Source organism: Petromyzon marinus, unplaced genomic scaffold (assembly GCF_048934315.1).
Source record: "Petromyzon marinus isolate PM22_M1 ecotype Great Lakes invasive population unplaced genomic scaffold, UKy_Petmar_22M1.pri1.0 PM_G_Scaffold_101, whole genome shotgun sequence".
Taxonomy (NCBI): domain Eukaryota; kingdom Metazoa; phylum Chordata; class Hyperoartia; order Petromyzontiformes; family Petromyzontidae; genus Petromyzon; species Petromyzon marinus.
This window is the reverse complement of record NW_027422653.1, coordinates 176,279-191,054: the sequence shown is the minus strand read 5'-3', so window position 1 is coordinate 191,054 and position 14,776 is coordinate 176,279. Positions and strand designations below refer to the sequence as shown.

The 14,776-nt window shown below is 40.6% G+C and overlaps 1 protein-coding gene across 3 annotated transcripts; it reads left to right on the top strand.

The window, feature by feature from the left end:
- Nucleotides 1–4,321: 4,321 nt before the first annotated feature.
- Nucleotides 4,322–13,091, top strand: LOC142908805 (speckle-type POZ protein-like). Of its 3 annotated transcripts, none has more exons than XM_076059419.1 (8): nucleotides 4,322–4,439; nucleotides 5,002–5,123; nucleotides 5,304–5,455; nucleotides 8,658–8,785; nucleotides 9,583–9,745; nucleotides 11,157–11,212; nucleotides 11,640–11,762; nucleotides 12,786–13,091. In XM_076059419.1, exons 1-8 carry the CDS (start codon nucleotides 4,362–4,364, stop codon nucleotides 12,939–12,941), a joined length of 978 nt encoding a protein of 325 aa, XP_075915534.1. In that variant the 5' UTR covers nucleotides 4,322–4,361; the 3' UTR covers nucleotides 12,942–13,091. The 3 variants fall into 3 exon arrangements, with proteins under 3 accessions (XP_075915534.1, XP_075915533.1, XP_075915535.1); XM_076059418.1 differs by having other exon boundaries at nucleotides 9,568–9,745; nucleotides 12,786–13,090; XM_076059420.1 differs by lacking the exon at nucleotides 4,322–4,439 and adding an exon at nucleotides 4,492–4,579 and having other exon boundaries at nucleotides 9,568–9,745; nucleotides 12,786–13,087.
- The last annotated feature ends 1,685 nt before the right edge of the window (nucleotides 13,092–14,776 follow it).

Sequence of the window (14,776 nt, the reverse complement as noted above, 5' to 3'; positions counted from 1 at the left end):
AGCGCCTTGACAAAGGAATTAGCATATAATTTAGCATTGAAATGGCTCATTGAAATAGCTAAGTTAAAGTATACACATCCGCAGAGGTACCCCTTGGCAAAGGAATTAGCATAGAATTTAGCATTGAAATAGCTGAGTGATTAGCTTGTAACTGGTCACAGAAATAGCTATGTTAAAGTCAGAGCATATTTCACGTAAACAAAACGTGCCAATTAGTTACTGCTTCAGCACACTGGTGTATTGGATAGTAAACCCAGAACATTTACCATTAGAGTATGACGTTTCACTGATTATTACAACCAGCTTCATCAGGCGATTTGCCATAATTGTGAAGAAGTATTCCTGTTTCCGTCTTTGAAGTCAACTCAGCCTTAAATGAGTACTTGGTGCAGGGTGTGAACATCGCCACTTGGGAGACAAATGCGGCCGGGCGTGGTGTTTGGCCACCCACCCCATCGTGTGCTGGGCCGGCCTTCATAGGTGTTGGCTCCCAGCCATTGCCCCGAGTCTGTTAAGGCTATACGGGGGTCTTTGTCTTTGTGTGTATGAGATGCATGCGAGTGTGTGTGTGTATGAGATGTGTGTGTGTATATGAGATGTGTGTGTGTGTATATGAGATGTGTGTGTGTATGAGATGCATGTGTGTATGAGATGTGTGTGTGTGTATGAGATGTGTGTGTATGAGATGTGTGTGTGTATGAGGTGTGTGTGTATGAGATGTGTGTATATGAGATGTGTGTGTGTATGAGGTGTGTGTGTATGAGATGTGTGTGTATGAGATGTGTGTGTATGAGATGTGTGTGTGTATGAGATGTGTGTGTATGAGATGCACTGCTGTATAATAATGTACTACTCACTACTGAGTACACAGTCCCCACTGTGTTCACAGCTACCACCCCAACGCACGCATAAACTCAACTCAGTCATTAAAAATGTTAAGTTATGTTTAGCAAACAATAGTCATTGCAACGTTATACTTGAATCTAATAACAAGTTTAAGGCACTGCTGTATAATAATGTACTTGTCACTACTAACCACACAGTACCCACTGTGTTCACAGCTACCACCCCAACGCACACAAACTCAACACACACACACACAGTGCGCTAACCACTGCACCACCGCTCCCCACACACACACAGTGCGCTAACCACTGCACCACCGCTCCCCACGTCCACCACAACCTGGCACCCGATGATGTATCGATCGGCTCGGCTCACCGTGGTTGCTGCGCCAAGTCACCTGCAGTGAAAATCGATTTAAATTTCGATTAACTATACTCGCGCCGATTCCTAATGGGATAACATTAGGAATCCATTATAGTAGAGTTACGGATGTATGAGTCGATTTCCATTGGGATAACATGGGAATCGATTTATTTGTGGCTTAGGCTAATAAAATCGATTTGCATTGGGATAACATGGGAATCAACAGTGGTCTAAAATGAACCTTCATTAATCGATTCCTCCTGTGTAGACGTGGGAATCGACCACGTTAGACGATCACGTGTGTGGGCGTGGTCTCTCAACGTCAATCAACCAGGTAGGGCGTTGACTGGTGGAGAGTTTGGGATCTGATTGATTGATTGCTTCTGTGGACAGGTGTCTTTTATACAGGTAACGAGCTGAGATTAGGAGCACTCCCTCTAAGAGTGTGCTCCTAATCTCAGCTCGTTACCTGTATAAAAGACACCTGGGAGCCAGAAATCTTTCTGATTGAGAGGGGGTCAAATACTTATTTCCCTCATTAAAATGCAAATCAATTTATAGAATTTTTGACATGCATTTTTCTGGATTTTGTTGTTGTTATTCTATCTCTCACTGTTCAAATAAACCTACCATTAAAATTATATTTCTTAAAATTATATTTCTTTGTCAGTGGGCAAACGTACAAAATCAGCAGGGGATCAAATACTTTTTTTCCCTCACTGTAAACCCCAATGATCCGATCGAAATGAGGGATTTTGATCGGATCATTGGGGGGCCACGTGTCACTACCACCCCCCCCCCCCCAAACAGTCATGAGCAGCACCTCCCCACACGCCCTGCCACCGAGAAAAATGTTTCACGTACGAGAGTGAAACTGATATTTTCATTCTCAGCTGGAATTTAGCCAAATGCAATACGCTTGAGAAACCTGGTTTAAAATCACAAGCAAGTTGCCTGAATTTCAAACCCATGGTCTCAGCGGTACAGCTCGGTGCTCTTGACAGGCTGAGCCAACCGGTCACTTCATCGCAAGCAACCGGAAGCATCAAGGTTGTCAATGCCGTGTGCGTCGTCCTAATGGGGAGCGGCAGTGTGGTGGCTTGCAACGCTGTGTTGCGAACCCAGTGAACAGAGTTCAATTCCTCCCCACTCACGACCAATAATGGTGCCGAATATTTAAACCGCTTTCCATGGGTCGGCATGGCTTTAAATGAGTACCTGGTGCAGTGTGATCGTGGTGGTGGTTGTGATGGTGGTGATGATCATGGTTGTGATGATGGTGGTGGTGATGGTGTCTCTATGGGTCTCTGTGAGTCCCTGAGCCTCTATGGGTGTCTACGAGTCTCAGTCGCTCTGGGTCTATATGGGTCTCTATGAGTCTCTACGGGTCTGTACGGGTCTCTGTGTGTCCCTGTGGGTCTCTATGAGTCTCTGTGTCTGTTGGTCTCTGTGTATCTCAGTGTGTCTCTGTGGGTGTCTCTGGGTCTCTGTGTGTCTCTGTCGGTCTCTCTGAGTCTCTGTGGGTCTCTGTGTGTCTCTGTCAGTCTCTATGTGTCCCTGTGGGTCTCTGGTGGCCGGGCCTGCTGTTGGCCACCCACTGCTCGTGTGCTGTGCCAGCCTTCATGGACGCTGTTACTCGCCAACAGCAATTGCCTCAACAGTCTGTTATTTCAAGTTTCATTTCAAGTTTTCATGTATTAGGTATAGCCCTGTGACATGGGAATCAATAGTGGTCACCCACCTAAGTTCATTATAAATGTTGGAGCATTATACGCATTAGTTCGCTATCACGACATACAGTACCCTGGTGTCTACAAACTAAGTTGCCTCTGTGGTAGTAGTTACATTGGAGAAACCAAACGCCATGTCTCGGACCGCATTCGTGAACAGAAAGCAGACCTTAAACACGGTAGGACCAACACCTCGGCCATGGCAGATCACTGTTATAATTCAGTAGGCTCACATGACATTGATTTCTCCAAGACAGAGGTTCTTTGCAATCCATCTGGCTACCATGAGAGATTTGTTCATGAGGCCATCCACATATACAAACACAGAGACAATTTCAACCGAGAAGATGGACTCTGGCTTAGCAATCATTGGAAGGATTTGATAAACCATTTCAGGTCTTAATTGATTGTTCACGCTTACGGTGGCTTTCAGACAGCATAAATTAATTTTTCATCTCCCCCCTCCTCTTTTCAGAACATAGATGGACTCTTGATTTAAAGCTTTCGTGACTGCACTAATTCATATTCTTAGCTCTTTCGGTAAAGTCACGTTGAAGGGAAACAATAAAACAATAAAATATATATAAAACACAATATATATTTTATTATTTTATTGTTTCCCTTCAACGTGACTTTACCGAAAGAGCTAAGAATATGAATTACTGCAGTAACGAAAGCTTTAAATCAAAACATCAACAGGCTGATGTGCCACATCTCCTCCTTCAAGAAGTCTCACAGCCCTGCGATGTTGTGTCCACACAACCCAAACTACGGAGTGCCTGGTGGTAAACCGCTGTGCTGTAGCCTGCGCCCCTCCAGTGGAGGAGGAACAGTAAAACCTCGCTGATGCTCTCCTGAAGCACTCCTGTGCGCAACAATCATTGAGACTAGTTGCACGTGCATCGATTGTAAAACCCCGTTCCGTTTCAGGAAGTGGGGACAGTTGGTGCCGTGTGCTCGTTTCACGTCGGGGTGCCACTAAAGGCGCAGGTCCCACTCCTGAGTGATCGGTTACGCGACTCTCTTTTGCACGAATAATCAATCTCTTGCGATTTTATTTAATTATTTAAATCTTCCGTGACTGCAGCGATTCATATTCTTTGTTCTTTCGGTAAAGTCACCATGTAGAAGGGAAACAATAAAATAATAAAAAATATAAAACAATAAAATTCTTACGACGTTTCGACCGCAACACAAGCAATCATCGTCAGGTGTGAAAACCACAGCAAGAACATTTAACTCGTAATCACTTACATGTTAATATCGCCTGATGATGTCACTTACATGTTAATGTCGCCTGATGATGTCACTTCCCTCTTAATGTTGACTGATGATGTCACTTCCTGCTTAATGTCACCTCATGATGTCCCTTCCCCCTTAATGTCACCTGATGATGTCACTTCCCTCGCATTCAATGCAAACATGTCCAGGGCCCCGAGCCCCCCACCTCCGTCTGAAATGTCCAATGCGCCCATCGCAGAAAGCTGGTGCTACACACAGGTAACTTGTTCCCCTGTGGCCAATCACATTCAACGGGTCTCCATCTTGTGCCGGTCAAAGTATGCGCATGGCTAATGCATTTAACTTTTACACGTTTTTTGTTCGTCGCAAAGCGATCCATAATGGTTTCATAATTATGTGTAAGTGCAATTATGGATTATCATTGTACAGGCTATTTTTGTACATCAGATTGCAAAGTTCATAGAATTGCACTAACAACATTACACTAGATAATTGTCTCTGATTTTGACTGGTAGTGTATTTTTACAAAAGGGGCAGCAGTTTTTATCAAATAAAAAAAATAAAAAGGCCTTTTATTGCACACTCTAATCTATGACATGTTGAGACTTGTGTTAACGCTGTGCAGTAATGAACATGCAAGGTAATCCCAGAACACTAATAAGACCCTTTCATTTACAGTAATGTTTCTTTCCTTATAGACAGTTTGTGTTTTTGAGCACAATATTCAGATGTGTGGGTGAAATACTTCAGGGTTTTTCAATGGTCATGTATTTATGGTAATGATTGAGCTTTATAGCTGTTATGTGCTCGTGTATTTCAGGTTAAGGTCGTGAAGTTCTCTTATATGTGGACCATCAACAATTTCAGCTTCTGTCGTGAAGAAATGGGCCAAGTTCTCAAGAGTTCTACATTTTCAGCAGGCACCAATGATACATTGAAATGGTACAGTAAATTCTGGCTATTTTATGACATTAAAAAAAATCAATGCTCACGGAGGTGCTTTACTAGAACAATTTTGCATAGTGCATGTTTTAGTTCATACTATATTGTTTTAGTAATGTAGTCTGCGCGTACATACACACCTAATATTAACGACCATGTCTTGTTCATATGTTCAATCAGGTGCCTACGCATAAACCCCGAGGGTTTTGACGAAGAGAGCAAAGATTACCTATCGTTGTACTTGGTATTGGTCAGCTGTCCCAAGAGTGAAGTCTACGCCAAGTTCAAGATTTCTATTCTTAATGCCAAGGGAGAGGAAACCAAGGCTATGGGTGAAACTACTTGTATTAAAGTATCAATTCACGTCATATGTGTATTTGGTAACAGGATTATATCATAATCAGCCATTATTTATCGACTGCTTGAAACATTTTATAAACCTTACGAACACCATCCCTCATCCTTCACATGAGCTGATCTAATATCTCCTTGTCTACGTTTGACATCGTCTTGGGCATGTACTCTACTTTTCTTCCCATTCGACCACTAGTCTCATCCATCAACCATCCCATTTAGCGATGTGTCCTGTCCAAGCCCAATCTATATTTACAAAAGTGAATATGATGTCTCTAATTTGCCGTTTTGATTTGACCAACGTGTTCCTCTTTCAGTTTCTCACTGTAATTCTCAACATACTTCTCTCCATGCTTTGTGGACTTTGTAGTTTTGTTCCATGTGTCAGTGTTTCTATTTGTAATCAGTGTTTCATAGTAGGTAATATGCACTAGATTGGAATCTTTCATCCTGTAGCACATTGCAACTTTTCATTATCAAATTCATTTTCCAAAAGTGCTCTTGATCCTGTTCCACCTTCAGAAGTTTCCATTATGCATATTTTTTCTGTTTTCCATGATATTGACCCTCCAATAATAATTTTATTTTGCTTAGTGTACCTGGACATTGTCATTCACGGACATTTCTTTTCCTAGTTTTACAATCTTCACCATGTGTTATTCCATTGTAATTTATCAAGTGACGGCTTTGTTTTTTCTGCTTGCACTCACTGTTTATTACAACTTCATTATTTTTGTTTGTATTCTCATCCATTTTTTTATTCATTTCTGGTGGTTTTACAAAGGTTGGCATTTTCATCCCATTTCACACTTCTTTACCTTGCTTTAGTGGTTCATATTGTTTGTTATATAATTACCTTATTACTTTCAGGATACTCTTTCAATGCGCGATAACTATTTTAAGTGATGACATCCATACATTTGCTGTGCTTTGCTAAGGCTATTAACATTTTTCTGAGAGTCTAAATCTATCTTTTTGTTTTAAACTTTCATGTTTTTTTTCTTATTATTTGCTTTGGTGTTGTCTTTGGTAATGTTAACATGTAACTCACGTCACACAACCATGTTTACAAAGACAAGCATTATTAATACACAAACACATTCACCTAATCCATATGAACTATATCTTCATACACTTAAATCCAGGTCTGATTTTCATCTACCTTGAAGTTAAAAGCTAAACTGAACTATTTTTATTTTACCAGGCAAGGCCCACTGAGTTACAGTGTGGGAAAAAAGTATTTGATGCCCTGCTGATTTTATACGTTTGCCCACTAACAAAGAAATGATCAGTCTATAATTTTCATGGTAGGTTTATTTGAACAGTAAGAGACAGAATAACAACAAAAAAATCCAGAAAAACGCATGTCAAAAATTGTATAAATTGATTGGCATTTTAATGAGGGAAATAAGTATTTGACTCCCTCTCAATCAGAAAGATTTCTGGCTCCCAGGTGTCTTTTATACAGGTAACGAGCTGAGATTAGGAGCACACTCTTAAAGGGAGTGCTCCTAATCTCAGCTTACCTGTATAACAGACACCTTTCCACAGAAGCAATCAATCAGATTCCAAACTCTCCACCATGGCCAAGACCAAAGAGCTCTCCAAGGATGGCAGGGACAAGATTGTAGACCTACACATGGCTGGAATGGGCTACAAGACCATTGCCAAGCAGCTTGGTGAGAAGGTGACAACAGTTGGTGCGATTATTCGCAAATGGAAGAAACACAAAAGAACTGTCAATCTCCCTCGGTCTGGGGCCCCATGCAAGATCTCACCTCGTGGGGTTGCAATGATCATGAGAACGGTGAGGAATCAGCCCAGAACTACACGGGAGGATCTTGTCAATGATCTCAATGCAGCTGGGACCATAGCCACCAAGAAAACAATTGGTAACACACTACGCCGTGCAGGACTGAAATCCTGCAGCGCCCGCAAGGTCCCCCTGCTCAAGAAAGCACATATACATGCCCGTCTGAAGCTTGCCAATGAACATCTGAGTGATTCAGAGGACAACTGGGTGAAAGTGTTGTGGTCAGATGAGACCAAAATGGACCTCTTTGGCATCAACTCAACTCGCCGTGTTTGGAGGAGGAGGAGGAATGCTGCCTATGACGCCAAAAACACCATCCCCACTGTCAGACATGGAGGTGGAAACATTATGCTTTGGGGGTGTTTTTCTGCTAAGGGGACGGGACAACTTCACCGCATCAAAGGGAAAATGGACGGGGCCATGTGAGAACCTCCTTCCCTCAGCCAGGGCATTGAAAATGGGTCGTGTATGGGTATTCCAGCATGACAATAACCCAAAACACACGGCCAAGGCAACAAAGGAGTGGCTCAAGAAAAAGCACATTAAGGTCCTGGAGTGGCCTAGCCAGTCTCCAGACCTTAATCCCATAGAAAATATGTGGAGGGAGCTGAAGGTTCGAGTTGCCAAACGTCAGCCTCGAAACCTTAATGACTTGGAGAAGATCTGCAAAGAGGAGTGGGCCAAAATCCCTCCTGAGATGTGTGCAAACCAGGTGGCCAACTACAAGAAACTTCTGACCTCTGTGATTGCCAACAAGGGTTTTGCCACCAAGTACTAGGTCATGTTTTGCAGAGGGGTAAAATACTTATTTCCCTCATTAAAATGCAAATCAATTGATCACATTTTTGACATGCGTTTTTCTGGATTTTGTTGTTATTCTGTCTCACTGTTCAAATAAACCTACCATTAAAATGGTAGACTGATCATTTCTTTGTCAGTGGGCAAACGTACAAAATCAGCAGGGGATCAAATACTTTTTTTTCCTCACTGTACATAGCTCTTTTTCAGAAGTGCCCTGGCCACAAACAATAGCTTAACGAGATGGCTTATTGTGTGGAAATGCATAGCAGCCAAATACTCTGGATTTTTATAAATATGGAGGGAAAAACCGGAAGACCTGGATAAAAATACATGCAACCACAAGTAAAACATGCAGACTCCAAATATACAGGCATCCGGGTTGAGATCGAACCCATGACCTATATACCAGGCGAGGTAGTTGACTGCCACCGTGGCGCAGGGCTTCAGAATACATTGCTATCTTTACACTTTGAAAATATAATGAAGTTTTTTTTTCCCATTACATGAAATTACCACAGTTTATTGTAAGAACTGGTGAGTATTGTTTGAAACCTATTTTTTTACAGATACCCCGCGAGCATACCGCTTTGTCCAAGGAAAAGGCTGGGGATTTAAAAAATTCATTCGAAGAGATTTTTTGTTTGATGAATCTAATAGCTTGCTTCCAGTTAACAAACTGACACTCTTTGGTGAAGTAAGTATGACATGCTGCAGCTAATGTGTAATTTTCTATTTTATTCATTACAATTGCACAGTTGGAGTCAATATTCTACTTAATTGAAGATTGTAATAATTACTTTCCCTGTTCCATACAAGGAAATTGTTAACATGAGTTCTCCTAGCACTTTTTTCTTCCACTGGTGCTAGAGTTAACATAGCACAACAATTAAATAATCAATCGTAATTTTTTTTAGGTTTTCTCCCTCTGGATAGTGTTTATATTTAAACCTTGACATTTTTATAAACTAGAATGTCAGGTATTACATAAAGTGTTTTGTTTAAATGTCGCCACATTAATTCCTTTTCCTATTCTCGGACATCAGCCAGTTTGATGTAAATGTTTCTTGTCCTTGGGGGGGTCCTTTTAATCACCAGATTTAATTTTTTTACCTTTAAAATCCTTTACAAAATACAAGCATTTTTGATCATGAAAGGAAGCACATCAAGGAGGGCTGTTCACTTCCTCTGTTGTTGTGCAGAACCCATAATTAGGGGCCTCACTACCTGTTGAAACTGTTTATACAGTGTAAAATAACTTGACAAAAATATAGAATGAAAATTTATTAATATGAAAAACATTTCACGGACCACTATTTTGGCATTATTCACAACACTTGTTCTGATATAGGATGTTTGTGCAGATTTGCTTGCTTGATTGAACCAAAGCCTACATCTTCATGCAAAATGTGAAGTTAAGTGAGGATTTGTAAAAAAAAATCATCAATGCCTTCTCAAAGCTGGTTGATGTTTATGCAGGTTATTGTGGTGCAGGATTCCGTGAACATTTCTGGTCAATCCAGCATGAGTACATTCAAAGTACCAGATTGCCGGCTGGCAGTTGACTTCGGGGAGATCTGGGACAATTCCCGCTTCACTGACTGCCTGATTCGTGTTGGTGGCCAGGAGTTTAAAGCCCACAAGGCCGTATTGGCAGGTCTGTGCCACAACAAGCAACACATGTGTCGTTTAGTGTACAATAGAACCATATAATTAATGATACTGTAATTAGTTTGGGATAATCAACTACAGCCATTTCCTGTTTTACACTGAATTTTATTAACTAACACTGGCAAATGCTTACGTCAATTTGTAATGCTTTTTGTTAAAGGATACATCAGTAAATATGTGTAGTGAATTCAACTGAGTCACAGACGCACTTCTTCAACCGACACACGGGGTACTACCCCTTAACACATGAACAACCTATGGTGGTGGACCACCAGGCTATCTACACTAATTACACGGGAATTAGCTACGACGGACCGGACCCTGGCCGGGGTCCGGGTCCACGTGTTGGTGACTCTTGTAGGACGTATATTCTTCAGGATGAACAACAGCAGCCGGTCCCTCTCAGGGACCCGGCTTTTATCCTCTGTGGCGAGGGTGGCTCCGCCCTTGGCCACGGCCACCTTCTGGAATCCTCTAGCGGGTTCCCGGCCCTGACACGTGACCACCCCTAGCCCCCACCTGGGGGCCCTGTGTACACTTTACCGGTCACGTGTCCTTCGTGGTCAAGTGCCATGGCCCTTGGTAACCCCATTCCCATGGCCAGCACTCTCACACCCTATCCTGTAGGGGTCGGCACCGCACGCAGAGCGTGGTGCCACTCAGCACTGTCAGACAGCGCTCACCATGCCCCTCTCGGGCCGGTACTGCACACACATCCACGTGGTGCCCGTGATGTTAATACATCGCACGCCGTGCCTCTCTGTAGCCGGCATTACACAGTGACATTAGCGATGTCACTACATATATATAAATGTAATATTGTATTGTGTGAGAGATAAACATATTTAATAATCCTGTTGCTAAAGTTTTTATTCCGTTTTTATTTACTTCACTATATCATCGTTGTGCAGGAATTCATTTTTCACAATGCAGTTATTGTGTAGGTTTTGAGCCTCTAATTTGGACATTTATTTGTGTCCATGTTTGACAAATCTGTAATGGATATGCCATATGAAATAAAATATGGATCTGGATTTTACCTCTTTTGTATCTAGATTATTTGATCTCTAGATATAACATCTAAATGTGTCTGTACCACATTCCGGTGTTTTTCCAATTCACTGTACAGTAAAACCTTGAATTGCGAGTAACTTGGTCTACAGGTGTTTTGCAAGACGAGCAAAATTTTTTAATACATATTAATTTGATAAACGAGTGAGGTTTTGCAATACGAGTAGTACGTATACGCTTTGTCTGCCGAGCGTCACGTGATCACAACTGATATACGAGTGCTTTGATATACGAGTGCTTTGGATTACAAACACGTTTCCGGAACAAATTATTCTCGCAATCCAAGGTTTTACTGTATTTGTTAACAGTTGCTTTACCTTTTTCAGGTCGGTCACTTGTTTTTAATGCTATGTTTGAACATGAAATGGAAGAGAGCAAAAAGGTATCTTTAAATGCAATCTTAATACAGCACATTAATACTGTGATCATACATTTCCAAGGTGCATTTGTCACAATGGATCGGTTGATAAGTATCTCTTGAGAGTGCTGTCAAATGTTGAACTATTACCCTAGTAACTCTTTTGGCGCATTGCACATTTATTATCAAAAAGTATTCATTCCGAGGGAATGTTAGATTGTATTTTATAGCTATTTTTTATACAACAATTCACAGAAGGCCATTGCATGTGTGTCAAGAATGGATTTATTACGTGCAATAAATAGTCATCGGCAAGTTGAATACAACTTGAATGGAGCCACTTTACATGTGTTGTGTAGATATAAAGGATGTTTATTTTATTTAATGCTATATTTTCGTCTCCCAATATATGCCGAAGTTAATTTGAATATATTGTGTTGCTACCTTGCAGAATCGAGTGGAGATTAATGATGTGGAGCCTGACGTGTTCAAGGAAATGATGAGTTTTGTCTATACGGGAAGGGCTCCAAACCTGGAGAAGATGGCTGATGAGCTGCTGGCCGCTGCTGACAAGGTTACATGCTTAAAATATTAACATGAGATCGCACCACCTTGTGATGTATCGGTATGCAGTTGTAGGTCGCAAGTGAAATTAAAACAGCATTTAAGTATTTTCTAAAGCCCGTGTCACAAATAATATGAATAGCAAATGTATATGATGCAGACGTTCACATTAGTGCTTTCAGGTTTTGGAATTGATGTCCTGGGAGATGATTGAATTTTCAACAAAAAATATAAATTGTCATGCAATTTCACAATTGAATTGAATGTCAAACTGGTATTAGTCCATGCTAGAGGCTAGTACGTGTGCATTGAAGTGCATTCACATGCAGCATTTTTATCCTAAGCGCAACCATTTGGCTGTGTGTTCTTGTATTGAGGGTTTTTTGTTAATCACATTAACAATTGATACAATTAGTAATAAAATAAAGGGAAGTGTTTTAAAAGATTGTTTGATATGGCATGGCTGTATAGAAATAAATTGGAACAAATATACTTTTATTAAGGAAACGGATATCCTGCTGTTCCTGAAGATCTGCCAGATAATCAGTTAAGAGTCATTACTCTCCCTTCTGGAACATCATATTCAATAGTTCCTAAAGCGATTGTAATGAAATAAGAATACAAATCGTATAAAGTCGCATGTTCAAGCTTTGTTCATTGAAGTTTAATATTCTGCTAGAGTTGAAATATGGTGGCTTGCAGTTGCATTGTTTATCAGCTTAACAACCAAACTCTTTAAGCTCTTGGAAAACAACATCTCACCTCCTTTGTAATTTGCATGACTTTGTAACCAATATAATAAAGTTTAGGACAAGGACCCCTAATTATAGTAGAGATCAATAAATACATGACTTAAAACATAAATATGCTGAAAGGTTGATGCCATGTTTTAAGAAAATTCTCAAACATTTGACTGCTATATACTGCGTTTATAAAGTAGTTCATGGGGTGAGGGAATGTTATACAAGCGAAATAGGTAGAGAAAATAGTGTTCTTAATACTGAAATTGCACTTTGTTTTTACTTTTCTCAAGTATGCATTAGAGAGGTTGAAGGTGATGTGCGAGGAGGCACTATGCACAAACTTGTCGGTGGAAAATGTTGTAGAGACTTTGATCTTGGCCGATTTGCACAGTGCAGAGCAGTTGAAGGCCCGGGCCATTGACTTCATAATAAACAGGCAAGTCTAGTGAGAGTGTGACTGTCACTGAGCTGCGTAACATTGATGATGTTACCTGGCAATTTGCATTACAGTCCCTTTTAATGGAGACTAACCGTTTGCCCCAATCCTTATAGACACTGCTTATTAGGAGCTCGCTTAACCCTGACTTGTACTTGCAGTCATGCGATGGACGTAATGGAGACGGCGGGCTGGAAGTCCATGGTTCTGTCTCGCCCTCACCTGGTTGCGGATGCTTTCCGTGCCTTGGCCACGGCCCAGTCTCCACAGCTGGGACCTCCATGCAAGCGTCTCAAACAGACTTAACGGTGGCAGGCAAAGAACATCTATGACCAGGAAAACTTTGGCTGCACAGTGCGGTTATTTACCTGTGGCCTCCATGCAAACAACCGTGAAGACTTTGCATCAGACTACCAACTTTCCTCTGCTTTGAAAATAATGTTAATTTAAGCAAATATGTTTACTTTCACAAAAAGGTGGCCAAATTCACTTTACCATGTAATATAGTGTTACATCTATACATCTACAACTCTATAAACAAGTATATATGTAGAAAAAGTGGAAAACTACAACCTAATAAACACCACGACATATCCCAATTGAGAGAGTGTAAAATAAAACGTTCGATGTGATTGTCCCTAGGTGGCAGGACAATTTGGTTCAATTGTTTAGTTAAGCAAAAACAGAATGGTCTAAAACCCTGCAATGTCTACCTTAACGTGAAGGATGAGTATTCGTCCAGTGTCTGTGTACTCAAGGTTACAGATAGTGGTATAGGGAACAACCAGTTCTGAAAGATAAGAATGTGCCAAGCCATATAAGGCCTTAATTCAAGAGGTAAACTTTTCAGATTGATTTTTCATTGCACAGACAGCTTATGCATTGACTAGAACAGGAGTACTATGATTGCGCGAGTTTGAAGACTGACAAAGATAATATTGCAGTCGTGTATCCTGCGTATAACAAAGCATGGATGGAGTGCTCGGTGTAAGAAAAGGCAAGGCACAGCATCAATTTGGCCATGTTACGCAGTTGATAACATTTCACTTTTTTGCTCGTATGGGCTTTCATGTATGACCCAAAGGTTTTTGACTTACAACAAAAGTAAATCTTATGTCCATCAATTTAGTAGTTTGTATTCACGGAAACAAGATGTGCTGTTTTCTAAGTTTTGTTTCGTATTATATTGTAATGATTTGTTTTTATTACGAATTTCATCTATTACCAACTCGTAGCATCATGTCAACCCAGAGTTTTACGTGATTGGAAGGACCATAATTTTTGCATCAGCGCTGTTTTACGTAACCTCTCACTTAAAATTAAATTGTACATAAAATTGCATAAGCTTTGAAGGATTACACACATAGATTTGGAAGCACAGATTTAAATAATATTCAAAGCTGCAGGATATAATATGAAAGTACAACAAATGAGCAGTGTCATGGATTTGAGTCGATTTTAAGAATATTACAATCTAATGCAATGTGTTGGGATATGAACAAATGCAAACGACGAGAATGTTGGAGTTTTTTTTACATGTTAAACGTACAAAACAAGTTGGATAATACATGCAAAATTAAGGATAGCCAGTGTTGTAAGCAGTCTATTTATTTTGTTATTTGTTTAATATTTTAGTTTCGTCCTTATATATATTTGATGCTAAAGATGTATATGGTACATTGCACTCTACCTATTCAATTAAAAACTGATTAGGTGATTCGGGGAAGTTATTTGTTGTCATGGTGAGAGTTAAAGCATTGAAATCTGATTGGGGTTCTAATCTGCAGCAAGTCTATGCTGTCATAAGTGAGTGTGAGTGCGGTGGACTAATTGACCCCTGAAATG

What these genes read in the sequence shown, in the direction of transcription:
- LOC142908805 (XM_076059418.1), top strand. Translation starts at nt 4,362, where the DNA reads ATGTCCAGGGCCCCGAGCCCCCCACCTCCGTCTGAAATGTCCAATGCG. An exon ending in AAAGCTGGTGCTACACACAG is followed by an intron (nt 4,440 to 5,001) that starts GTAACTTGTTCC and finishes CGTGTATTTCAG; the next exon opens with GTTAAGGTCGTGAAGTTCTC. An exon ending in ACCAATGATACATTGAAATG is followed by an intron (nt 5,124 to 5,303) that starts GTACAGTAAATT and finishes ATGTTCAATCAG; the next exon opens with GTGCCTACGCATAAACCCCG.